General features: G+C 36.7%; 1 protein-coding gene across 16 annotated transcripts in view; it reads left to right on the top strand.

Moving 5' to 3' along the window:
- The window catches only part of NBEA (neurobeachin), a 450,384-nt gene that overhangs the window by 321,529 nt on the left and 110,233 nt on the right, over positions 1-18,622 (top strand). For all 16 annotated transcript variants that reach the window (XR_006415936.1, XR_006415934.1, XR_006415933.1 and 13 more), the window contains 3 exons: positions 646-748; positions 5,865-5,980; positions 12,493-12,605. Coding sequence is in view for 12 of the 16 variants with exons in the window: in XM_044442661.1 (XP_044298596.1) it covers positions 646-748; positions 5,865-5,980; positions 12,493-12,605 (332 nt within the window). In the remaining 4 variants the exon portion in view is untranslated. The remainder of the gene's footprint in view (positions 1-645; positions 749-5,864; positions 5,981-12,492; positions 12,606-18,622) is intronic.

The following is an 18,622-nucleotide window of genomic DNA, read 5'->3' as shown; positions in this document are numbered from 1 at the left end:
GAAATAATATTTCTAGAAATAATGGTGATGCCCAAATAATCAATTTTCTAAAACTAGTGATTTCTGTCTTTAAATAGATGCTACAAATATATATTTGATATGTAAATAGCATTGCTAGTCAATATAAAACATGCATCTTTTTAATACCAGTTCTGGTGAACTTTAAGTAAGTTTTAAGATTTCCATTTAGTCTGCCCATGGGCTGAATAGCTCATTTTGTACCTTCCTTTCAGAACATGACTTCTGCAGGATATCCAGTATTTATACAATGTATGCAGAGGGATGAAGTACCTACATGAATTCCACAACAGCATAGCTTTCCCATTCTTTTTAGTCTGATATGGGCCAAAATTAAAATCAATAAAATCATTTTTTCTTGTATCAGATCACCATATTTAGACTTGGAAACTGTGTTCACCATAATTTGAATTTGAACCTGGAAGGTGCTTTTTTTCCTGCAACACAGCTACATATCAGTTTATATGAAATTTGAGAAGCATCTTTAAAAAGTCCTGGTTCTATAGAAGGATTGCCATCTGATTCCTGCTTAAAATACATTCTTGGGGTTTGTTTTGAAATGAATATTTTGGGTTAGAGGTATCTCCTGCCCCTGTTCTGTAATTCTCAATTCTGATTGTTTTACAGCCTCTGTAATGTTTAATTTTCCTGACCAAGCAACAGTGAAAAAAGTGGTGTACAGCTTACCTCGTGTTGGAGTGGGAACCAGCTATGGCTTGCCACAAGCAAGGTATCATAATATGCTTTATTTTCTGTTTTGGGATAGCTTCACAAACCCATCAAGCCTAATAATGTTAAACATCCCTAATATTTCTGTCATATTAGACACAGAAGCAAAGGATTACTTTGAAGAAAAACTGTTCAAATGGAGTTTCTGAATGTCACGTGAATTCATCTTCATAAGGCTTCCTCTTAAAAAATATTTCATTTGACTGAGATTATTAAGTAGGATTCTTGCCCAGTATTTTGGAGATTGGAATGAACTGAAGAGATTTTTAACAGTATGATACTATATATATTTTCTCAGGAGTAAATTCTGTTGAATCCAGTGGAGCAGAAGTAAATTCTGTTGAGCCCCAGTGTTCATATCTACTGTTGACAAGGTCTGCAGTTGTGTGTGCACATGGACACTCATTGCAAACACACACATACACAGACACATTGCAAACACACACATACACACACACATTGGATGGAGTGGGGCAAGATTTAACCTTACTCCATTTTAGCAGCCCTGAGGAAGAGGAAGGCTAGATTCCACCCCCTCACCAAACTGTGACAGACATTACTGATTGCACATCACCATTATTGTCGTGGAAGCAGTGATACTGTCTGCACTGAGATCACTGGAGAGAGGAGGGTTTTTTAGCCAGATGAGCATGGGCTACAGATTGTATCATGGTAGTGTACAGAACTACAGTCTGAATCACTTAAGACATGCATCATCCTTTTAAAAGCTTAATAAGAAAATTCTAAAGCATGAATTCCCACCATGTGTGAGAGTACATTCCACTGATAGGGAAAAAAGATTTTGGGTAATACAGAATAAATTCTGGATATTTTACTGTTTTGTTGAAGGAAAAAAATGTAGTTCTAAGTTAGAAGTTATGTAATTTTTATCTATTCAATCCTGCCCAGGCATGTAGAGTTAGGTTTTATACAGGGATGTCTGCTCACTGTGATGTGAAAAAAGCTCATAAACACATATAATAGAGAAGTAGTAGAGAGCTCTGTAGTAGAGAGCTCAGTTAGTTGGAGGTTTTGTTAATTCCCTAGCCTCATAAGACACAATTTACCAATCAATGCTCTTTCTTATCCCTTTGAAATGCATGCTAGTTACAGTGGTGCTTAAGAGCAAAGGAACTGCTTCCTTGATCTGCTAAGTCTAAGATGTTCCTATTCTCTAATAAAAAAGGTAATGTTTCCATATGCACATTTGTGGTAGCATATCCAAAAGGTATGACTTGATCAAAGCTGGGCAGATTTAGCAAAACACCATAGCGCTGTGTCCTTCCCATATTATCTGAAACATACGGACATGGAACCAATTTACTGTGCATAATTTATTTGACTCTGCCAAAGCAGTTCACACTCTGTGAATTTCTTCAGCTATCTTAGCAGTAGGAAGCTTTCTGAAGAGATTTGTTTTGCGCTATGTTCCATCAAATCAGAAGTTACTATGTAAAAAAATAAATCCACTTAAAAGATGCAAGTTATACCTGAAATAAGTGGTCTGTCCTAATAACTTTATGCTGTAAGCAGAGCAATGTCTATTATTTTCTTCTGGAGCAAATATTTATTTGTTTCTATTCTGACGCTATCAAATCTGCACACTTTGAATTAAAGGTGCAGTCCTTTGCATTATCTGAAAGTCCTACATTTATTTATTTATTTATTTATTTCTATAGAGCCCATAGCTAAAGCTCTCCCAGCATGCTCCAGTCAACATGGTTGACTGGAGGAAAGCTAGTAGCTGTGGTACTTTTATTTCTAAACTTGTTTACAGTTGAGGCCAAACCTATATATGTAAGTTTGGTGGTGGTGTTCTTTACTTAACAGCATTAGAAATGCATAATATAATTAATGTAGACTCTTAGTTTGCAATATCAAAGATGTAATAGATAGTGATAATTCATAAGCAAAGGCTGATGAAATCAAGTACCATGCCAGTGTTTCTTGCCATAGTCACTATTGGAAGATTCTTGTCAAGGAAGCTGGGGTAACCAGTGTGTGCCATGCAGTGGTTAGATATATCTAAGAAAATATTTATTTAGCTATCAGCTTCTGTTCAAATCAAAGACCCATGTTTGCTCCCTTTACTTGTTTAATTGGAAATCTGTACACAAACTATATTCTTGAAACAGATATAGTTTTTAATTAATATTCCATTTGTATCTCACCGTTCTTCCTGCAAGGAACTCAGAGTGGCTTCATTTTAACTTTACAGCAACCCTGTGGGGCTGGCTTTTGCAGAGAGCAGTGACTTGCACAGTCACCCAGTGGGTGGTCTCTAGTCTCCTAGTCTAATGCTCTAACAACACAACACACAATATAACTCTAACAACACACTGCTAGTTGTTAGAGATATATTGTCTCTTCTTCTCAATTCTACATAAAGATGACTATTCTTTGAAAACAGGTAGGAACTGAGGGACCCAGCCCACCATAACCTTTTCCAGCATATCCCATTATCTTGCCTTATCCACCCTTTTTATCCCGCTTGCCAATAGCCAACCAGCATTCCATTGAACATAGTCAGCCTTCAGCCGTCCCCCCCATCCCCCCCTCGGAAGATCCCTCTTTAGGGAGGTTTCTAGTTATTTTTCTATATCTGAAATCTTGGAATTCCTAAGCATACTGATTCGTCTTTAGGGGATGTGGATTTTGCTCTCATGAAGATCCATAGTGAAAGAATGATTTTATTATGAGTATATAGATGCACTTTCTATTGACCATCTTGAACGTTTTTGGATGGGCATTAGTCTAAACATGCACAGTAGTTTTAATACTTCATTGCAGTCTTTCACATGAAATAATATAGAATCTTCACCACTGTCCTTTGAACTTTCAGGGCATTCTGCTTTTATTTGAAGGCTGTATTTCAAATCTGAATGTAAATCTCACTGTGACTTGGCAGTGCCATAAAAAGTAGAAGAATCTCTTCATGAATATTCTTCTACTGAAACCAGAGATGCCATTTTTGCCTTCTGCAAAACATTGCCTGAGATCCAGCTTGTACTTGGCTTGAGGAAGTAGTTCAATATTTCCATCAACTGGAATGCTAAATTTAATTTCATGGCTTCTATAACGTACTTATGGTAACCATAAGATTCTTTCCAGCTGACACTGAATCAGGCATTATTCTATTGTGGTAGATTTTCTTCTTTATTTCACTGACGAAGAAAAGTTATTTTTTATGACTGCAATTTAACTCAAATTATTTTTTCTGAAATTGTGAGTTTTACAGTAGTTCCAAGAATCCCAATTTTTTTGGTCTTTTTGGTCTTATTCCAATATTGTGGAATATTATGGAATGTCTTCCACTTTTGAGTTCATAAAAACCAGGCAGTGATTTACAAATAAATTGAGAAGTGAGGATTAGAATTTGAAATTGGAATAATATAAACATGTATGGAAAAGGGTTTCATAATCTATTATACTTATTATTTGCTTTACTTCTTCCCAGTCAATATATAAATACATCTATCATGAATAAAATATAATAAGATGTGTATGAGAGTGAGCTGTTTGGGATGAGGAGATGAAAAAACAGTTTTCTTTTCAAATATCTCTCTTCACATGTTTTATAACATAGTGTACTTTAAGTGGTTAGGGTATTTACTCTCTGCCCAAGATTAGTGGTTCTCTTCTTCATTCAAGTATTCAAAGGTACAGTCTGTTCACATAATTAATGTAATGTTGAAAGAAGACATTTTTGGAAGCTCATGAATTAGCTTCCATGAGCAAATACTGAAAGTTTTATTTATTTTATTATTTCATGTAAGACATGTTTGCCCCACTTGTGTCCTTCACAAAAATGAGTTGCAGGACCTCTCTCTCTACACACACACACACACACACACACGTATGTATAAAATCATTAAAGCACAGTAATAAATTAAAAGCAGCAGTAATGCCCCCAGATCTGTAGTAACTAATGAATAATATTTAACAATAATAAAGTCAACTGTTTCTTTAAAGAGAAATAGCTTTGCTGACCAGCATGCCGCAGATCACCAGAGGGAGTTCCCCACTGGCAGGCTCTTCCCCAGCCTCACCTGCTTATTGCAACTGACTCGTGTTTGAGCTACTCCACCAAGGAGTGATGCTGCCTGCTCCTTCTGCTGTCATGGCACTATTGTGCCTATACTTCATTTCTGCTCCTGTGCCCGGCTCGGAAAAGTCTGTGGTGTCAGGTTGATACAGAGGTCAATAAGGCTTCTCTTTAAAAGCCGTCACCGCACTAAAGATCCCTGATGAACGTTTAGGGTTCTAGGTCATGACAGGTTGCCCACAGAGCAGAGCAGACAGTCATGCATGCATCGAACCACCACTTTGGTCATGCACCATTGGCCTAAGAAAAGCTTCCCAGTCTCTCTAACATGCTGTCGTCACAGTCTCTTCTTCAGCCAGCCAGGTGGTAGATAAAGGGTGAGGAGCAGGTTAGTCACAAGGGAGCAAGAAAGAAGGGAGAGGTGGAAAAAAGGGGCTGAGATCAAACAGTTCTAGGGATGATGATTGAGGTAAATCATGGGGTTTTGGAATTAACATTTCAGATGGAGAAAGAGTCCCCAGATCTTTGCACTGATTCCGATTCATCATAATTTATTGTTAAAATGTGATGGGAAGCTGCACCAAGAATGGGGATGGAGTAATAGGAGACTGTGCTTCCTCAAACAGTGAACTGTTTGGTGCTGGTACTAGTGTACCGCTTGCATGAAAAGTTAAATCCACATGAAACCCAGATCCAGGCCAGTCAAAGAATGAAACTCTTACTTTAGCAGTAAATACAGAAGACTAAATCACGACTGAACTAGCTCTAATGTTCTTGAATTTCCTGCCCAGATTGCTATTCTGCACAGCTATCCACGTGTAAATTAAATTAACAATATTTAAGTAACTCTACTTTGTACTGTGTTATATATCCTGTGTTCAAACTTTAGCAGTGCTCTTACTGGGTATCTCATTAATTCATATCAATTTAATTTTATAATTATTTTTCTGATGAGCATTTTCTAATAGAAATAGTACTGAGAAAAAGAATAGATAATTTAAGTTTATTCCATTGTTAATCAGTCTTGGTATAAAAGAAATCTTAAAATAAATTATTTACATTAAATTACTAGACGAATTTCTCTGGCCACTCCCCGCCAACTGTATAAATCTTCCAACATGACTCAGCGGTGGCAGCGAAGGGAGATTTCAAACTTTGAATACTTGATGTTTCTGAATACTATAGCAGGTAAGTCTTCTGTCTCCTTAATCCTTCATAATATGTTTATGTTTGTCAAAATCTTGAGTACCGTGACTTGATAGAATTCACTTATCCCTCTGGAATTTAGCTGCAGTGCTGTGATGGATTCTGAAAAACTCACATTAAATTTTATCGGAAAATGCACAACCTATCACCCAGGCTTCAGATTTATTTATTGTGGTGGTGGTTGTTCTTTGCTCTCCTTCTGCCATTTCCTCTGCTGACAGCTTTGTCTGAAGCTTTATTAGAGTCAACAAACTATTGCCAGTGTGTCTGGAAATAATAATGGGAAAATGTAATTTTGCTACTACGTCATTCTTAGCTGCAGCAACTAGACAGCAAAGAAATAGTAATATACTGTCTAGTACAGTTGTCAGCTGGTGGTGTTATGATTAAGTTGCAGCATCTTTCCTTTTTAGTACTTTGAACTGGGATGCATGATATCACTTTATTACAATTAGTCATAAAATTAAAAGCATTCTATGTGTACTAATGAGAGGCCAGTTTGAGTGGTTTCACTGTTTAATGCATGATATTGCAGCTTTCTCATAATAAGTTATTTGTCATATATAAGACTTCAGCATTTTATTCAAGGACTTTTGTGCCATTAGTATATCATCACAGTGCACGAAAATAACACAGGTAAGTTTTTCAGGGGTAATGGAACTGCTCAGTGTCCTCTGAGTTTTAATTAGGAGCTGAAAGGAAAGGCAGTCTGTGTAAAGCTGTTGGTATTTGTTTTATATTACATTCAGTTAATGCATGGTTAGTAAGTCACGCATTGGCTTAGGCCAAGCAAGCAGTGGAAACAAGATATACTTCAGCATGAAAATGAGTCACTATGATATATAGGATGCTCTGCACTGAGAGATTTCTTACAGGACTAATCCAGTACTATATGCAACCATGTATCCCATTTAGGTGATAATGATGATGAGGAGGAGGAAGAACATTTATATGGTGATTCAGTGTTCATATATTGAGTCAGTGATAATACTGGGTTATATGTACCCATGGTCTGATCCAACTATATTCCTACGTGTAATCCTGAGAACAATCCCATTTGATAGCCCAATTTATCAAGTGCTTTTCTTTACCACCACTTTTCCCCATTCCATTCTTGTAAAGATGAAAGAACTATCCAAACAGCATTTCTAAATTTCTCTTGCCTAAATAACTGAGCCAGAATGTCCTTAGTTCACATATTGCTTTATCCTTGAACTCAATGAATGGCCTTAGTCAGCCTCCTAAGTCTTAGTCCCAACCCTCTGTTAGGGTACACAAAAGTCAAAGCTGCTATTCATCTCTGTTGATGGGTGTTGTTTTCTTTTGTTTGAAAAGGATAAACCATATAAAACCAGCCTTTCCTAGGAATGGATGATGAATAGAACCTGTCCTATTCCTTCCTTATTTCTGCTTAGGAAGTCTCCCCCTTTTTAAATAAAGAGCCAGTGGGAAAAGGAGTGATATTTTCTCCCTAGAATTGCTAGAGCTCTTGACTACTGCAAATACACCTCCTCTTGACCAAAGACAGGTGTGAAAAGGAGCACCATTTACCATAGATGAGACAGTGGCAGAAGGCAGAGCTCCTCCAGACCTCCACTGATGAGGTCCCTACTTCCTGGGACCCAGCTGAAACACTGACCACTGACTCCATCCAAGATTGTGTGAATTCCTCTACCTGTCCCCAGGAAAAACAAATTAATTCAAAAAATGCCACTACCATTGTTTGATTGATTGGCTGAAACATTGAAACATTTTAAAACCAGAGTTCAGTTTTGTAGATACCAGAGCATTCTACAAAATTATTAAAATAATGCATAATCAATAGAAACTGTGAAGTTAGATCATAATGATATGGACAAAAAGAGGCAATTACAATAGAACAAAAATAACCAATTAAACAAGACAAGGTATTGAGCTAGTACTGAAGCAATCGCAGTATTAGCACTAGTTGTAGCTCCATGTGGGAAGGTATTCCACAACTGGGATCACAAGAAAGTGGATTTTCTGCATTGCTATTACATAATATGTCCAAATTAGCTGAAGAGTGGCCTCTGCTGACTTGGGAGGTATAGGAATGATATAGGGAGGAGTACATCGGTAGATATGTTGTTACAATCTGTTTAGGGCTTTAAGGAGAAACACTAGCACCTTAAATTGGGTTCAGAAGCAAATAGGCACTTAGTGCAGCTCTTCCAGAATTGGCATAATTCCACCTGTTTGTGCTATTCACAGTTCTAGCCACCGTATTTACTCTAGTTGAAGCTTCTACATCATCCTAAATAGCAGTTCCTCATACAACACAGCAGAATAATCCCATTTGGATGCTGCTAGAGCATGAACTGCTCTAGCCAGTCTATCATCCAGGAACAATCATAGCTGATAATCCAACTGATACTGTTAAAAGGCACTCATAGTCACAGAAGTCACTTGAGCCTCAACTTACACACCAGTTCTTTCAGGGAGAGTGCAACCTTATCAAGCACACAGAGTACACCCAGTTCCCAGATATGAGAACCACCTTCTCAGAGGGCCTCTCTTTTGTAGAATTCTGCTTCTATTCAACCCTCATTCAACCTGTCACTGACTCAAAGTACTGGTTCAGCACCTGCACAGCTTCACCAAATCAGATGACACAGAGAAATAGAGCTGTGTGCCATCAGCAAATTGATGATGCTTCACTTCAAAAACCCTGACCTCATCCAGGGACCTAGATAGATGCTACAGAACATGGGAGATAAGATGGACAGTGTGGAACACTACTGCTCAAATGTCATGAGGCTAAGCAAACTTCTCCTATGCCACCTTTTGAAATCAACCCTGCATGTAGGAGCAAACTAATGCCTCACACTGACTTTGATACCCAACCTACAGAAACGGTTCAATAAGTTGCCATGGTAATTTGTATCAAAAGCTGCTGAGATTAAGGAGTACCAAAGAGGTCACAGCTTCCCTGTCTCTCTCCCGGTAAAGTGCAATTAAGGCTGTTCTCCAAAAATGGGATATGACTGCAAAGAAAGGACAAAGAGAGTTTCTTTAAGAAACAGATGCACAAGCACCTCTTTCAAGGTGGTGCTCCCTTCTGCAGAGGGCACTGAGCACCTCTTGGACCCAGCCAGTTGAGAGATACAAGTGGTTAGCTGCACTCCACCAAGTACTTCATCCACATCTTCAGACTGCATTAACTAAAATGGATTCTCCTAAATCATTATACTGCCCCACCCGCACTGCATCATTTGCACCCCTGCAGAGCACCACAGCACTGCATCTGCCTGCAGCTTCATAATCCATTTATTTATTGCCTCTGTATGCCACCCCATAGCTAGAAGGATCTCTGAGTGGCTCACAGCACAATCGATAATACAGATAAAAATAGATGACAATAATAAGTAAAACCGTAGAACATAGTACAGTAAAAAAGCTATATAAATACAACAGAAAGGTAAACACAGTATAGTCAATAAGACAATAAGCCAATAGAACAGTAAAATGTATGCAGGGTGACAATGGTTAGGGAGAGAAGGTAAATTTGTACTGAGCATGCACAGCACGTTTGGATGTGTAAGTGGGATTTATGACATATAGTTTATTTACAAAGTAAAAAGGGAATGAATTATCATTTATTAGCTTCATGAGACTAATTAATATTTGTCCTTGCTTAAATGCTTGCTTGGTAATGTCATGGAATTCTCTGTTCTTCCTTATATTTTCCAAAGCTGGGAATGATAGATTTTGATGCGACCATACCACCCTTAAAACATCTGCAAAATTATATATGAAATGTTTCGTATTGTCATGGATTTGCAGACATTTCTCAGCTGTTAACAGTATCCACTTAAAATCAAATCATGTCTACTCAAATGTAAGCCCTATTGAATTCAGTAAGGCTTCGTTCCAGGTAAATAAGTAGAGGATTGTAGTCTCAATCAAGTGCAAAAGTCTATTCACTAATAAAATAATAATTAGTAACCAGCAAGGGCTTCTCTAATGCAAAAGTCTCATCACTTTCCTAACAGTATCTGCAGTTTATAATCAAAATTGCCCTTCTGAGTCTTGAGAACACTCATCTTGACAACCATACCCAGCTGCTTTTTCACTACTTCATTCTGCTCCTAAGGTCTTCACCTCTTCTCTGCCCCTCTTGTCACTGGACATATTTCATCATGTTTACAGCAGTGTGTGTTTTTTCCAAAGGTAAACACGGCACTCTGCTACTTATCAGTCAGGCTAAGTTTTATACTCTGCCTGCTCCTGGTTTTTGTCTTCATTTTGCAGACATAAGACTTCCTGACTGGACTGTTGAATAAATTATTCTTTCTGTGCTCAGTTCTCTGAGATTTCTTGATTTATATGGAGGAGGAGGAGAGATAATTATTTTAACTGATGCATTGTCACCTTTCTAACTAGATAGTGAAGGATCATAAATAAAAAAAGAAATTCTTCTGTTTAGAACAACAAGCAGTATATGATCACATTCAAATGTAAACAAGCAACAGTGAAGAACAAGAATCAGAAAAAATGGAAGAGGTAGATAGTTGAAGTTAGTAGCCACAATTATACATTTCTACACTACTTAAGTCTGTTTTAGGTTGCAGACTAATAATGTTATCTATCTATACATATTTAAAATAAAAATGGATTTTAAAATAATCCATCTAATCTCTGGTACATCTGAAAAGTAGGGGGATCCCTATGCAGACTACACTGGAAAGTATATCCTATAAAAGATTGAAAGTATTTCTTCATTAAAGCATCCAACATGTCAAAGTTCTAATTAGTAAAGAAGAATACTTGAACATATAGTTAGCTGGAAATCAGACACTATAAAGGATGAGGACTATTCCTTCTTTATTTAGGATGGAAAGTAGTTTTACATGTTAGTGGAAAACTGACATATTCAGGTAATGAATTCAGCTCCACTCCTCCCCCACCCCTCCTGTTTAGCATTTTCCACATTTTTACTCTGTGATGTGCAAGCCCTCACTGGTTAATTATGTATATATTTAGCTACTGCATGTGTTGGGCTTATTATTGTCATCTAATTAGATGTAACTCGAACTGCTTGCTTCTAGAAAAACCATTAAAAATTCTTTCCTAATGACCTAGAGATGACAAAATGTCTGTAAAGTGTGAAGAAGCAGACAAGCACAGAAACATCGCTTTTAAAGAGTGTTAATCCAGATGCTGCAATCATCTAATTAAACAATATTTTGCTGTCATTAACATTTTCACCAAGGAATTGCAGTTATAATTTCTTTGTCAGCTGTCTCTACATCACTTTACCTTCAAAACTATAGTGCCATATAAAAACATTAAATTGGATGGTTTAATTAAAAAGTTATTTTTAATGAAGAAACATATTCAGTATTTCTGAGATTTCATTTTCTGTGCCTCAGTTTTTATTGTTCAAGTAGATTAGTGTCATAGGCTTGCAATATTTAATATTCAGCCTTTAACATTAATCTCTGTAAGCCTAGTTGGAAGAAAATCTGCTCCTACAGTAAAGGTAAAACATATGCCAATAACAGCATACGTTTATGTGGCTCATTATTTAGCTGAGAAATAACACTGTGGAAATTCTCGTGTACAAGCAAATAGGCTGTGCAGCAAAAGCAGTTTCCCTTTTAGGCCTCAACCAGGCAATGTCTTTCTAGTTCTGTGTTGCATATTGCAACTGGCAGTGCAAGGGGTCTCCTGGGAAAAGCAGGTTCCTTTTCTTTGTGCTCCAGATGCACACCACACAGAAGAGGAAAGTGAAAAGAAGAGAAAGTGGTGCAGAACGCATTGTGTATATTTAGATTCTGCACCTCTCTCAACTGTTTCTTCCAATGGCATAGGCTGAAACCACCCATCCATTTGACCTGCAGGGTATAAAAATATTTACCACATTACCAAAATGTGTGTGGTGCTGCTTGAGGTAAGACAGGGCTGTATAATTTGTGATCATTAAGATGGACACAGTCACTTCTGGTGGCTCACCACAGGGTAAATTCTCCTACCTAGATTTACAAAAGCACTCATCAGGAAACAGTTCTGGCAGGCTTTCTTGAGCTTGACTTAGTGAGCTGGCTAGTTTTAAGCAATAAGACTTTTAACTTGAATTTACATTTAAATCCTTTGGGAGCAACTGAATAGGAGTGGTTGGAAGGCAAGTAGAAGCACAGTGCTAGGCCCAGTTCTGATTTCCTGGTGTTCATGGCCTCTTCCACAGAGTGGTAGGTTGGGACAACTCTTGTGATCCTGCTTCCCCTGAACCAGACTTATTTCTCTTTCTTGATCACACAAAAAGGATTATAATGCTAATGGAATGCATGGCCTTGGCAACCAGCTTCTGTTTATAATTTTGGATAGTTATTTTGCTCCAACAGGTGAAACTAAAAATATGATAAACTGTTGAAAAGAAAAATTATTCCTTGATTGATGTCAGCTTTTTTTTCAGTGAAAAAATTGTGTTTAATAATCATTCCATATATCCTTCAATATTTTGTCTTTATCAGGGCGGACATATAATGATCTAAACCAATATCCTGTTTTTCCATGGGTGTTAACAAACTATGAATCAGAGGAATTGGATCTAACCTTGCCAGGAAACTTCAGAGATCTTTCAAAGGTATGTTACATCTACTCAAGGGTTAAAAATATTAGAAGAAAGGAAAAGTAATATTGCTTATTATTAAATTGTAACATTACTGAATAAATATAGTGAATGGTAGATTCTAATGGCAGTTAAAGTGATATTTTAATTTGGATTCCTGCATTGAGCAGAGAGTTGGACTTGATAGCCTCATAGGTCTGTTCCAACTCTACTATTCCATGATTCTGTGAATCTGTGAATATGTGTTATGTGTTATCTAAATGGCCATACAATCACACATATAAAGCACATATATGTGTGCTTGTTTGGCATGTTTTCAGATGGAATTTTTAATTCAGTATGTGCACACTTGAGACAGTTAATGCAAATGTATTCCTGAATATGGTCTCACAAGTTTTCATCCTAAGCTAATGAAGCTTGCCTAATGTAAAACTGGGTTGCAAACCAGCTAAAAGAATGAAAGATGTAACAGGAAACAAATAAGATTGCAATGTATGAATCAGCTTTGACTCATTCAGTTGACAGTTCTGCAGGTGTGCTAGAGTATTTGCTGTGGATAGTGCTGTTCCCTTAAAGAATGTTGTCCAGCTCAAAAATTAAGTATGGTAGTTTTTAAAATCTGCTTTTTTTAAGAAGCTGAGCGTACAGTTTCCATGCAATTTCCAGTTTTAGTATTTGCATCCTATACATTTACAATGCTGACTAGTATAAAATGAAGTCCTTCCATTCATAAACATTATGATCTTCTCAAACCAAAATTTAAAACATTTTGTTCTGAAAATATTTGGAGTCACTACATATGTATGTTTCTCATTATTTTAAGGATTTGTGAATGACATCATTCTCCTCTAACCTTGACTTAAGTCATCCAGATAAGTGCTTATACATGTGTCACCACTGTCTTCTGGAAATTGAGCCTTTTCCATGACAAAACTTGGAAAAATCACTCTGAAATTCCCTTCCTCAGTGAGATCCAATAGGCTTCCTCTGCTGATTTTACAGTCACAGAAAACTGATTTTTCTCCAAGTCCTTTGCACCTTACAAATGTGCTTATTTTCCTGTGTTCTTGCTGTGTTCAGGCTACAGTTCTGAGTACAATTGCTTTGAGGAAATGTTACTGAAATAAGTTGCCCTTGTTCTTGAATGTTTTTAGGGGAACAGAGGGTTGAACAGAGTAGAAATGGGCAGGAATGCAAAGAATATAAGGAGAGAGAGATGGGAGCAAGGCAATGGAGGGTTTGAAGGCCAATGCTAGCTTGTGTGGAATCTAGCAGCAGACCATAAGTCAGTGTAAGGTTTTTAAGAAGTATGCCATGTGAATAGAGTGACAAGAGAAATGAATGATTTTTGCAGCAGAATTCCAAACAAATTCCAAACATTTGAGGAAACCGAGAAGAGAAGATTGCTATGCACTGGAGAAAAGATTATCATAGGTTGGTCCTGTTGCTAGAATAGCAGGAAGAGCTATACAGGACTGCATTCCTTATACTGATTGAAAAAGAGAACCATTGGATGCTTATGATCACACAAGTCTTCCTTAGGCATCTCCAAAGCCCCAATTCAGATCAGTATTAATCATAAACTCACCAGTAACCAGTAGAAATCTATTGCAATCAACCTTACTCCCCCATCCATATATACCAGTACTTTGCTACTTTACAGTGTGGATTAGTGAAAATATATACGTTTATAGCAATAAACTATACATTTAAGTCTCAAGAAAAATGGTATACTAATGTAGAAATTACTATATTGTTGGCTAGACTCAAAAAAAGAACCACTTTAGCTACCACTAGGGGTTTGTGGCTATCACTGGAATGATTTTACCCTTCGTCTAACAGCCAAGATTACTGACCACTGAACTCAGGCCTCTATTGAAACTGCTCGATGGGCACAGTGCTATACATGTTCAGGCAGAAAAATGTCCTGAAGTTCCCAGTGTGCCCCAGCAAGCATATCTAAGCATGCATAAGGCATTTCTCTGTCTAAATGTCTCTGTCCGTTTCAACCCGCAAATCACTAAAATGGATTTTCCATGTAATGGGTTACTGGTGTTTAAACAAACAAGTTCCCTGAATGCATGAAAGTGGACACTGTCCATTGTGGCCTTCTTAGTATATTTCTAGAGACTGTTGTTGATAATGAATTATTTGTTAATTAGTTGTCAGAAGTCATCAGCTTAATTTAAATCCGACTTTAAAAGCAGGCTTTTCAGTATACCAAGCGTGGGCTCACATTAATGAAATTGTGCATTTTAACATTTTGTTGTCAGTTTGATCTCTAATTTCAGCTAATAACTGCAACAATCAAATGTCTGCCAAACTGTTTTAATACTGTTTTTTAATACTAGAATTTTAATAATTTACTTTAAAGGACTATTTATTATTAAACTCCAACAGTTAATTTTAAAGTACAACAAATGTTTAGTATTTCCAAATTGAAAAAATGGCTAGATCAAATAATCTTTAGTACAGTACAGTGTAGTCAGTAATTCAGTTTTTTTACACCCGCCCACCCATACACACATTTCTGTTTACACAACTTTGCCCTAAAATAAGGAATTTCCTTTCCCTTCTTTTTCTAGGAAGTAACTTATAAATATACTTTTAAAGTAGATAATTACTTCTGTAATTAGTCAAAATAGCCCCAGGAGCAGATCTTTGGAATGTTGTATCAGAAATTGGGACAATATGTAAGGGATTTCACTTTCAGTTTAAAGCAATAGCATAATATTGATAGAAATAAAGCTTTGTTTCTGTTTTTTGTCCAATATATTCAGTTCTTTGAAATATTTGAAATATTTTTTCTGATAAGAAATATTTATAATGGACAATCATACTGTATGACCTTTCTAATGCAGAATTTGTCATAGTTCTCTCCTTCACATTTAATTATTTTAACTGAACATTTAAAATAGAGGCAAAGTATGCATCAAGGTGTTCTATCAGTAAGATATTTCAGGCTTTTCAAGTTTTATTCAAGATGCAGAGAAGGTCAAAGGTCATATTTATTGTTTGACAAGTTGAAAAGCTAATGAAAGAGACTGTCATAGATACATAGATTATCTCTGCACTAGCAAACCATCAGGTGATCTGTTTAATTTCACCTTGATTGCATCTTCCTGTACAAAATACCACAAATTATTCATACAAGGAATATTTTGGAACCTTATTGCATACTAGATTCCTTTAAGAATAGTACTTTAATGTGGTTTTCCTGTGTAAAAATGTGTAATGCTTCCTACTAAGATGCACTGAGTACATGACTTTGACATGTGGTATTGTCCCTGCTCATTAAAGTGTAAATGGGATTTCCCCCCCTTTACTTCCAGTCATGCACTCTGCTAAATAAAATAGTTCTATCAACAACTAAGGAGTCCTACTAATATTGACATATATGAAATGCATCACACACACCCATCCGCCAAAGGGGAAAATTATATTTTGTTAATGCATAAGATCGTTGACTGGCACATGATGTTAAGCATAACTGCTTTCTTAAATTATGATAGCACTTTAAAGAAACAGGAAGAGATAATGCCTTAAGGTTTATGAATGTAATAACATAGAAGAATGCACAGAAGTGTGAATTTTTCAAGCAAGCAGTTTTTCATATAACAAAATGGTTTTGGTTAAGCAATAGTCTGGCTAGGGCTATGTTGTATCCTTTTCATTTATTTTAAATGAGATTTTGTTTTTCATAGGGAACTAAGTAAAATTACTATTTAATCTGCCATTGCAAATGTCGCTTTGACATAACAAATATTTGTGTTGGGTAATTTTTCAGTATCAAAGGTATGAACTACTGTGCTGCAATGACACATGCTAACTTGATAGCTCTAAGTGAAAGTGGGAGTTTCTTGCTATGAAATTTGCTTGCTACATAGATACGATGTTGAAAAAAATTGTAGTACCCCCAAAGAGGGACATTTAGGACAATAAACAAATAGGGTGCTGTTTGGTATATATGTAAGGGGGGATTTTACATGTATAAAGACAGCATATGGTCAAACACCTGATGCTGGGTCAAACAAGTGAAAGTGCCCTTGATGCTTTGCTACCATTAGTAACAGAATTATGGATTAGTTGGGCCATGTTCTGATTCTCCCATAAATCAACCAGTAAAATTGTAAATAAGTTAATAAAGGGCATCCCTGTGATGTTGACTATATTTCTCAGCAGGAAACCGAAAAGCATGTCCAAAAGAAATGTCTGGGAGTAAATAACAATAACCTTCTCAGGTCGGATCAATTTGTAAGGTTTTCAGGGAAGAAAAGCAAACTATTCTGGTTTCAACAATTTATCTGCCTCTTGGTAGATACATCAACAATGAGTCTACTGTGCATTGAACCTGTGTTAGTATGGTGACATATTTTAGAAAGCCTTCTCCTACAGTAAATAATTTAATGATTAGCTGAAAAATTATCATGAAACTAGATGGGAGATTGAAGAAGCCCACAATCTTTGGTGGGCTGGGAAGTCATTAAATCTTCATGAGTAGAAGAACATATGTTTATAAAGGCCAGCAGTAAAGGCTTGTCTCTCCGTCCTCTTCTCTCTTATTATGTGTTTCTTTTTAAAGCACATTTTTCTACTGTGCAATAGCAGTGCATTGCTATGGTTCTTCCAGGCAATTCTGTCCCACAATGCCTCTTCAAAATGACACTATAATACAACACAGCATCCTTTTATAAATGTTGTTGGATGTGGCAAAGGGCTGTACCCAGTTATCTCACTGGGGCTGGCTTCTGAGTAGACATTCATAAAACTGTGCTGTAAAGTACAAAATGCTTTGTCTTTATTCTGTCAACCTAAAATTATAATGCTGGAGTTATAATCTTACTTTAATATAATATATGCCATATTAAGTATATTGTCGATTAACATTTTATTGGCTTTTCTTAAAGACATGATACTAGTAAGGAATGAAAATGTAAGAAATATAGAAACTATGGATCAAATAGCAGTGGCATAGTTTATATGAAAGAAGACTGAATCACCAAACGTACTAAAAATGGAAAAGATACTGTCAAGACATCCTGTTGACCTCATTTGGCAATAATAATAATTGATATTTTCGGGCACATATATTTACATTTGAAACACAGAAGAATCAGACTCTGCTACACTTTATTTGAAGCATCCCAAAAAAGGATAATATGACCAAGCTAGATTGAACAGGCAATGCCAAGCTAAGAGACCTCTATAGAGAAATGCTGTATTCTCCTCAATCTCTGTGGGAAGTCTTGCAGAAAATGCTCTGGAATTAATCTGGAGACAGAATGTTTATGTTACTCATGAGACTCCTATTGAATACTAGCTTGCATCATCATCACCATCATCTCTATACAGCCTAATATCTGGAGCACTCTGGGTGGTTCAGAGCAGTTGAGAAAACAGACACTACAATAAAGCACCATACAATGTTACAAAATGCAAACATTGAAATACAAGTTAAAAACAGCTAAAACAACATTTGATACACTGCAGACATGTAAAACTTGTGGAATAGATATACCCCTCAAGCTCTTAAGTATCCATATATGTCTTTAAATATCTCAACACAGAGGGCCATCATAGCCTGGCACCAAAAGGATGACACAGTTGGTGTCAGGCAGGCCTCATTCCATAGTTGTGTGTTTGTGTGGGGGGGTGACTTCTCCCTTGTTGCAGCCCTTCAAGCCTCCCTTGGAGTTGGCACTCAGACGCACACCCCAGATGTTGACTCTAATGTTGTTCAAGTTCTACAGTAATCCTTTTTGTGGGATTTAATACATAGGTTAGACCTTTCATGGTCATGGCAGTCATCAGCTGAGGCATATACAGCCTTTGGTATGAGTACTCACATTTTTACTGGCCATATCTTTTGCCGCTTGTTTATGCATTCTTGCAAAATGACAATTAATTTTCTCTAATGTAACAAATGCTTTTATGAATTATGTGAGCAGGTTATCCACAAAGTGAAGCATACATTTTCCTGAATCCAACTTCAGCTCATGGCAACCTTTATCTTAGTTATTCATTATTTTTAT

The sequence above is a fragment of the Varanus komodoensis genome, unplaced genomic scaffold, assembly GCF_004798865.1.
Source record: "Varanus komodoensis strain SLA01 unplaced genomic scaffold, ASM479886v1 scaffold4, whole genome shotgun sequence".
NCBI lineage: Eukaryota > Metazoa > Chordata > Lepidosauria > Squamata > Varanidae > Varanus > Varanus komodoensis.
The sequence above is the reverse complement of the archived record's forward strand: the minus strand, read 5'-3'. Positions and strand labels throughout refer to the sequence as shown.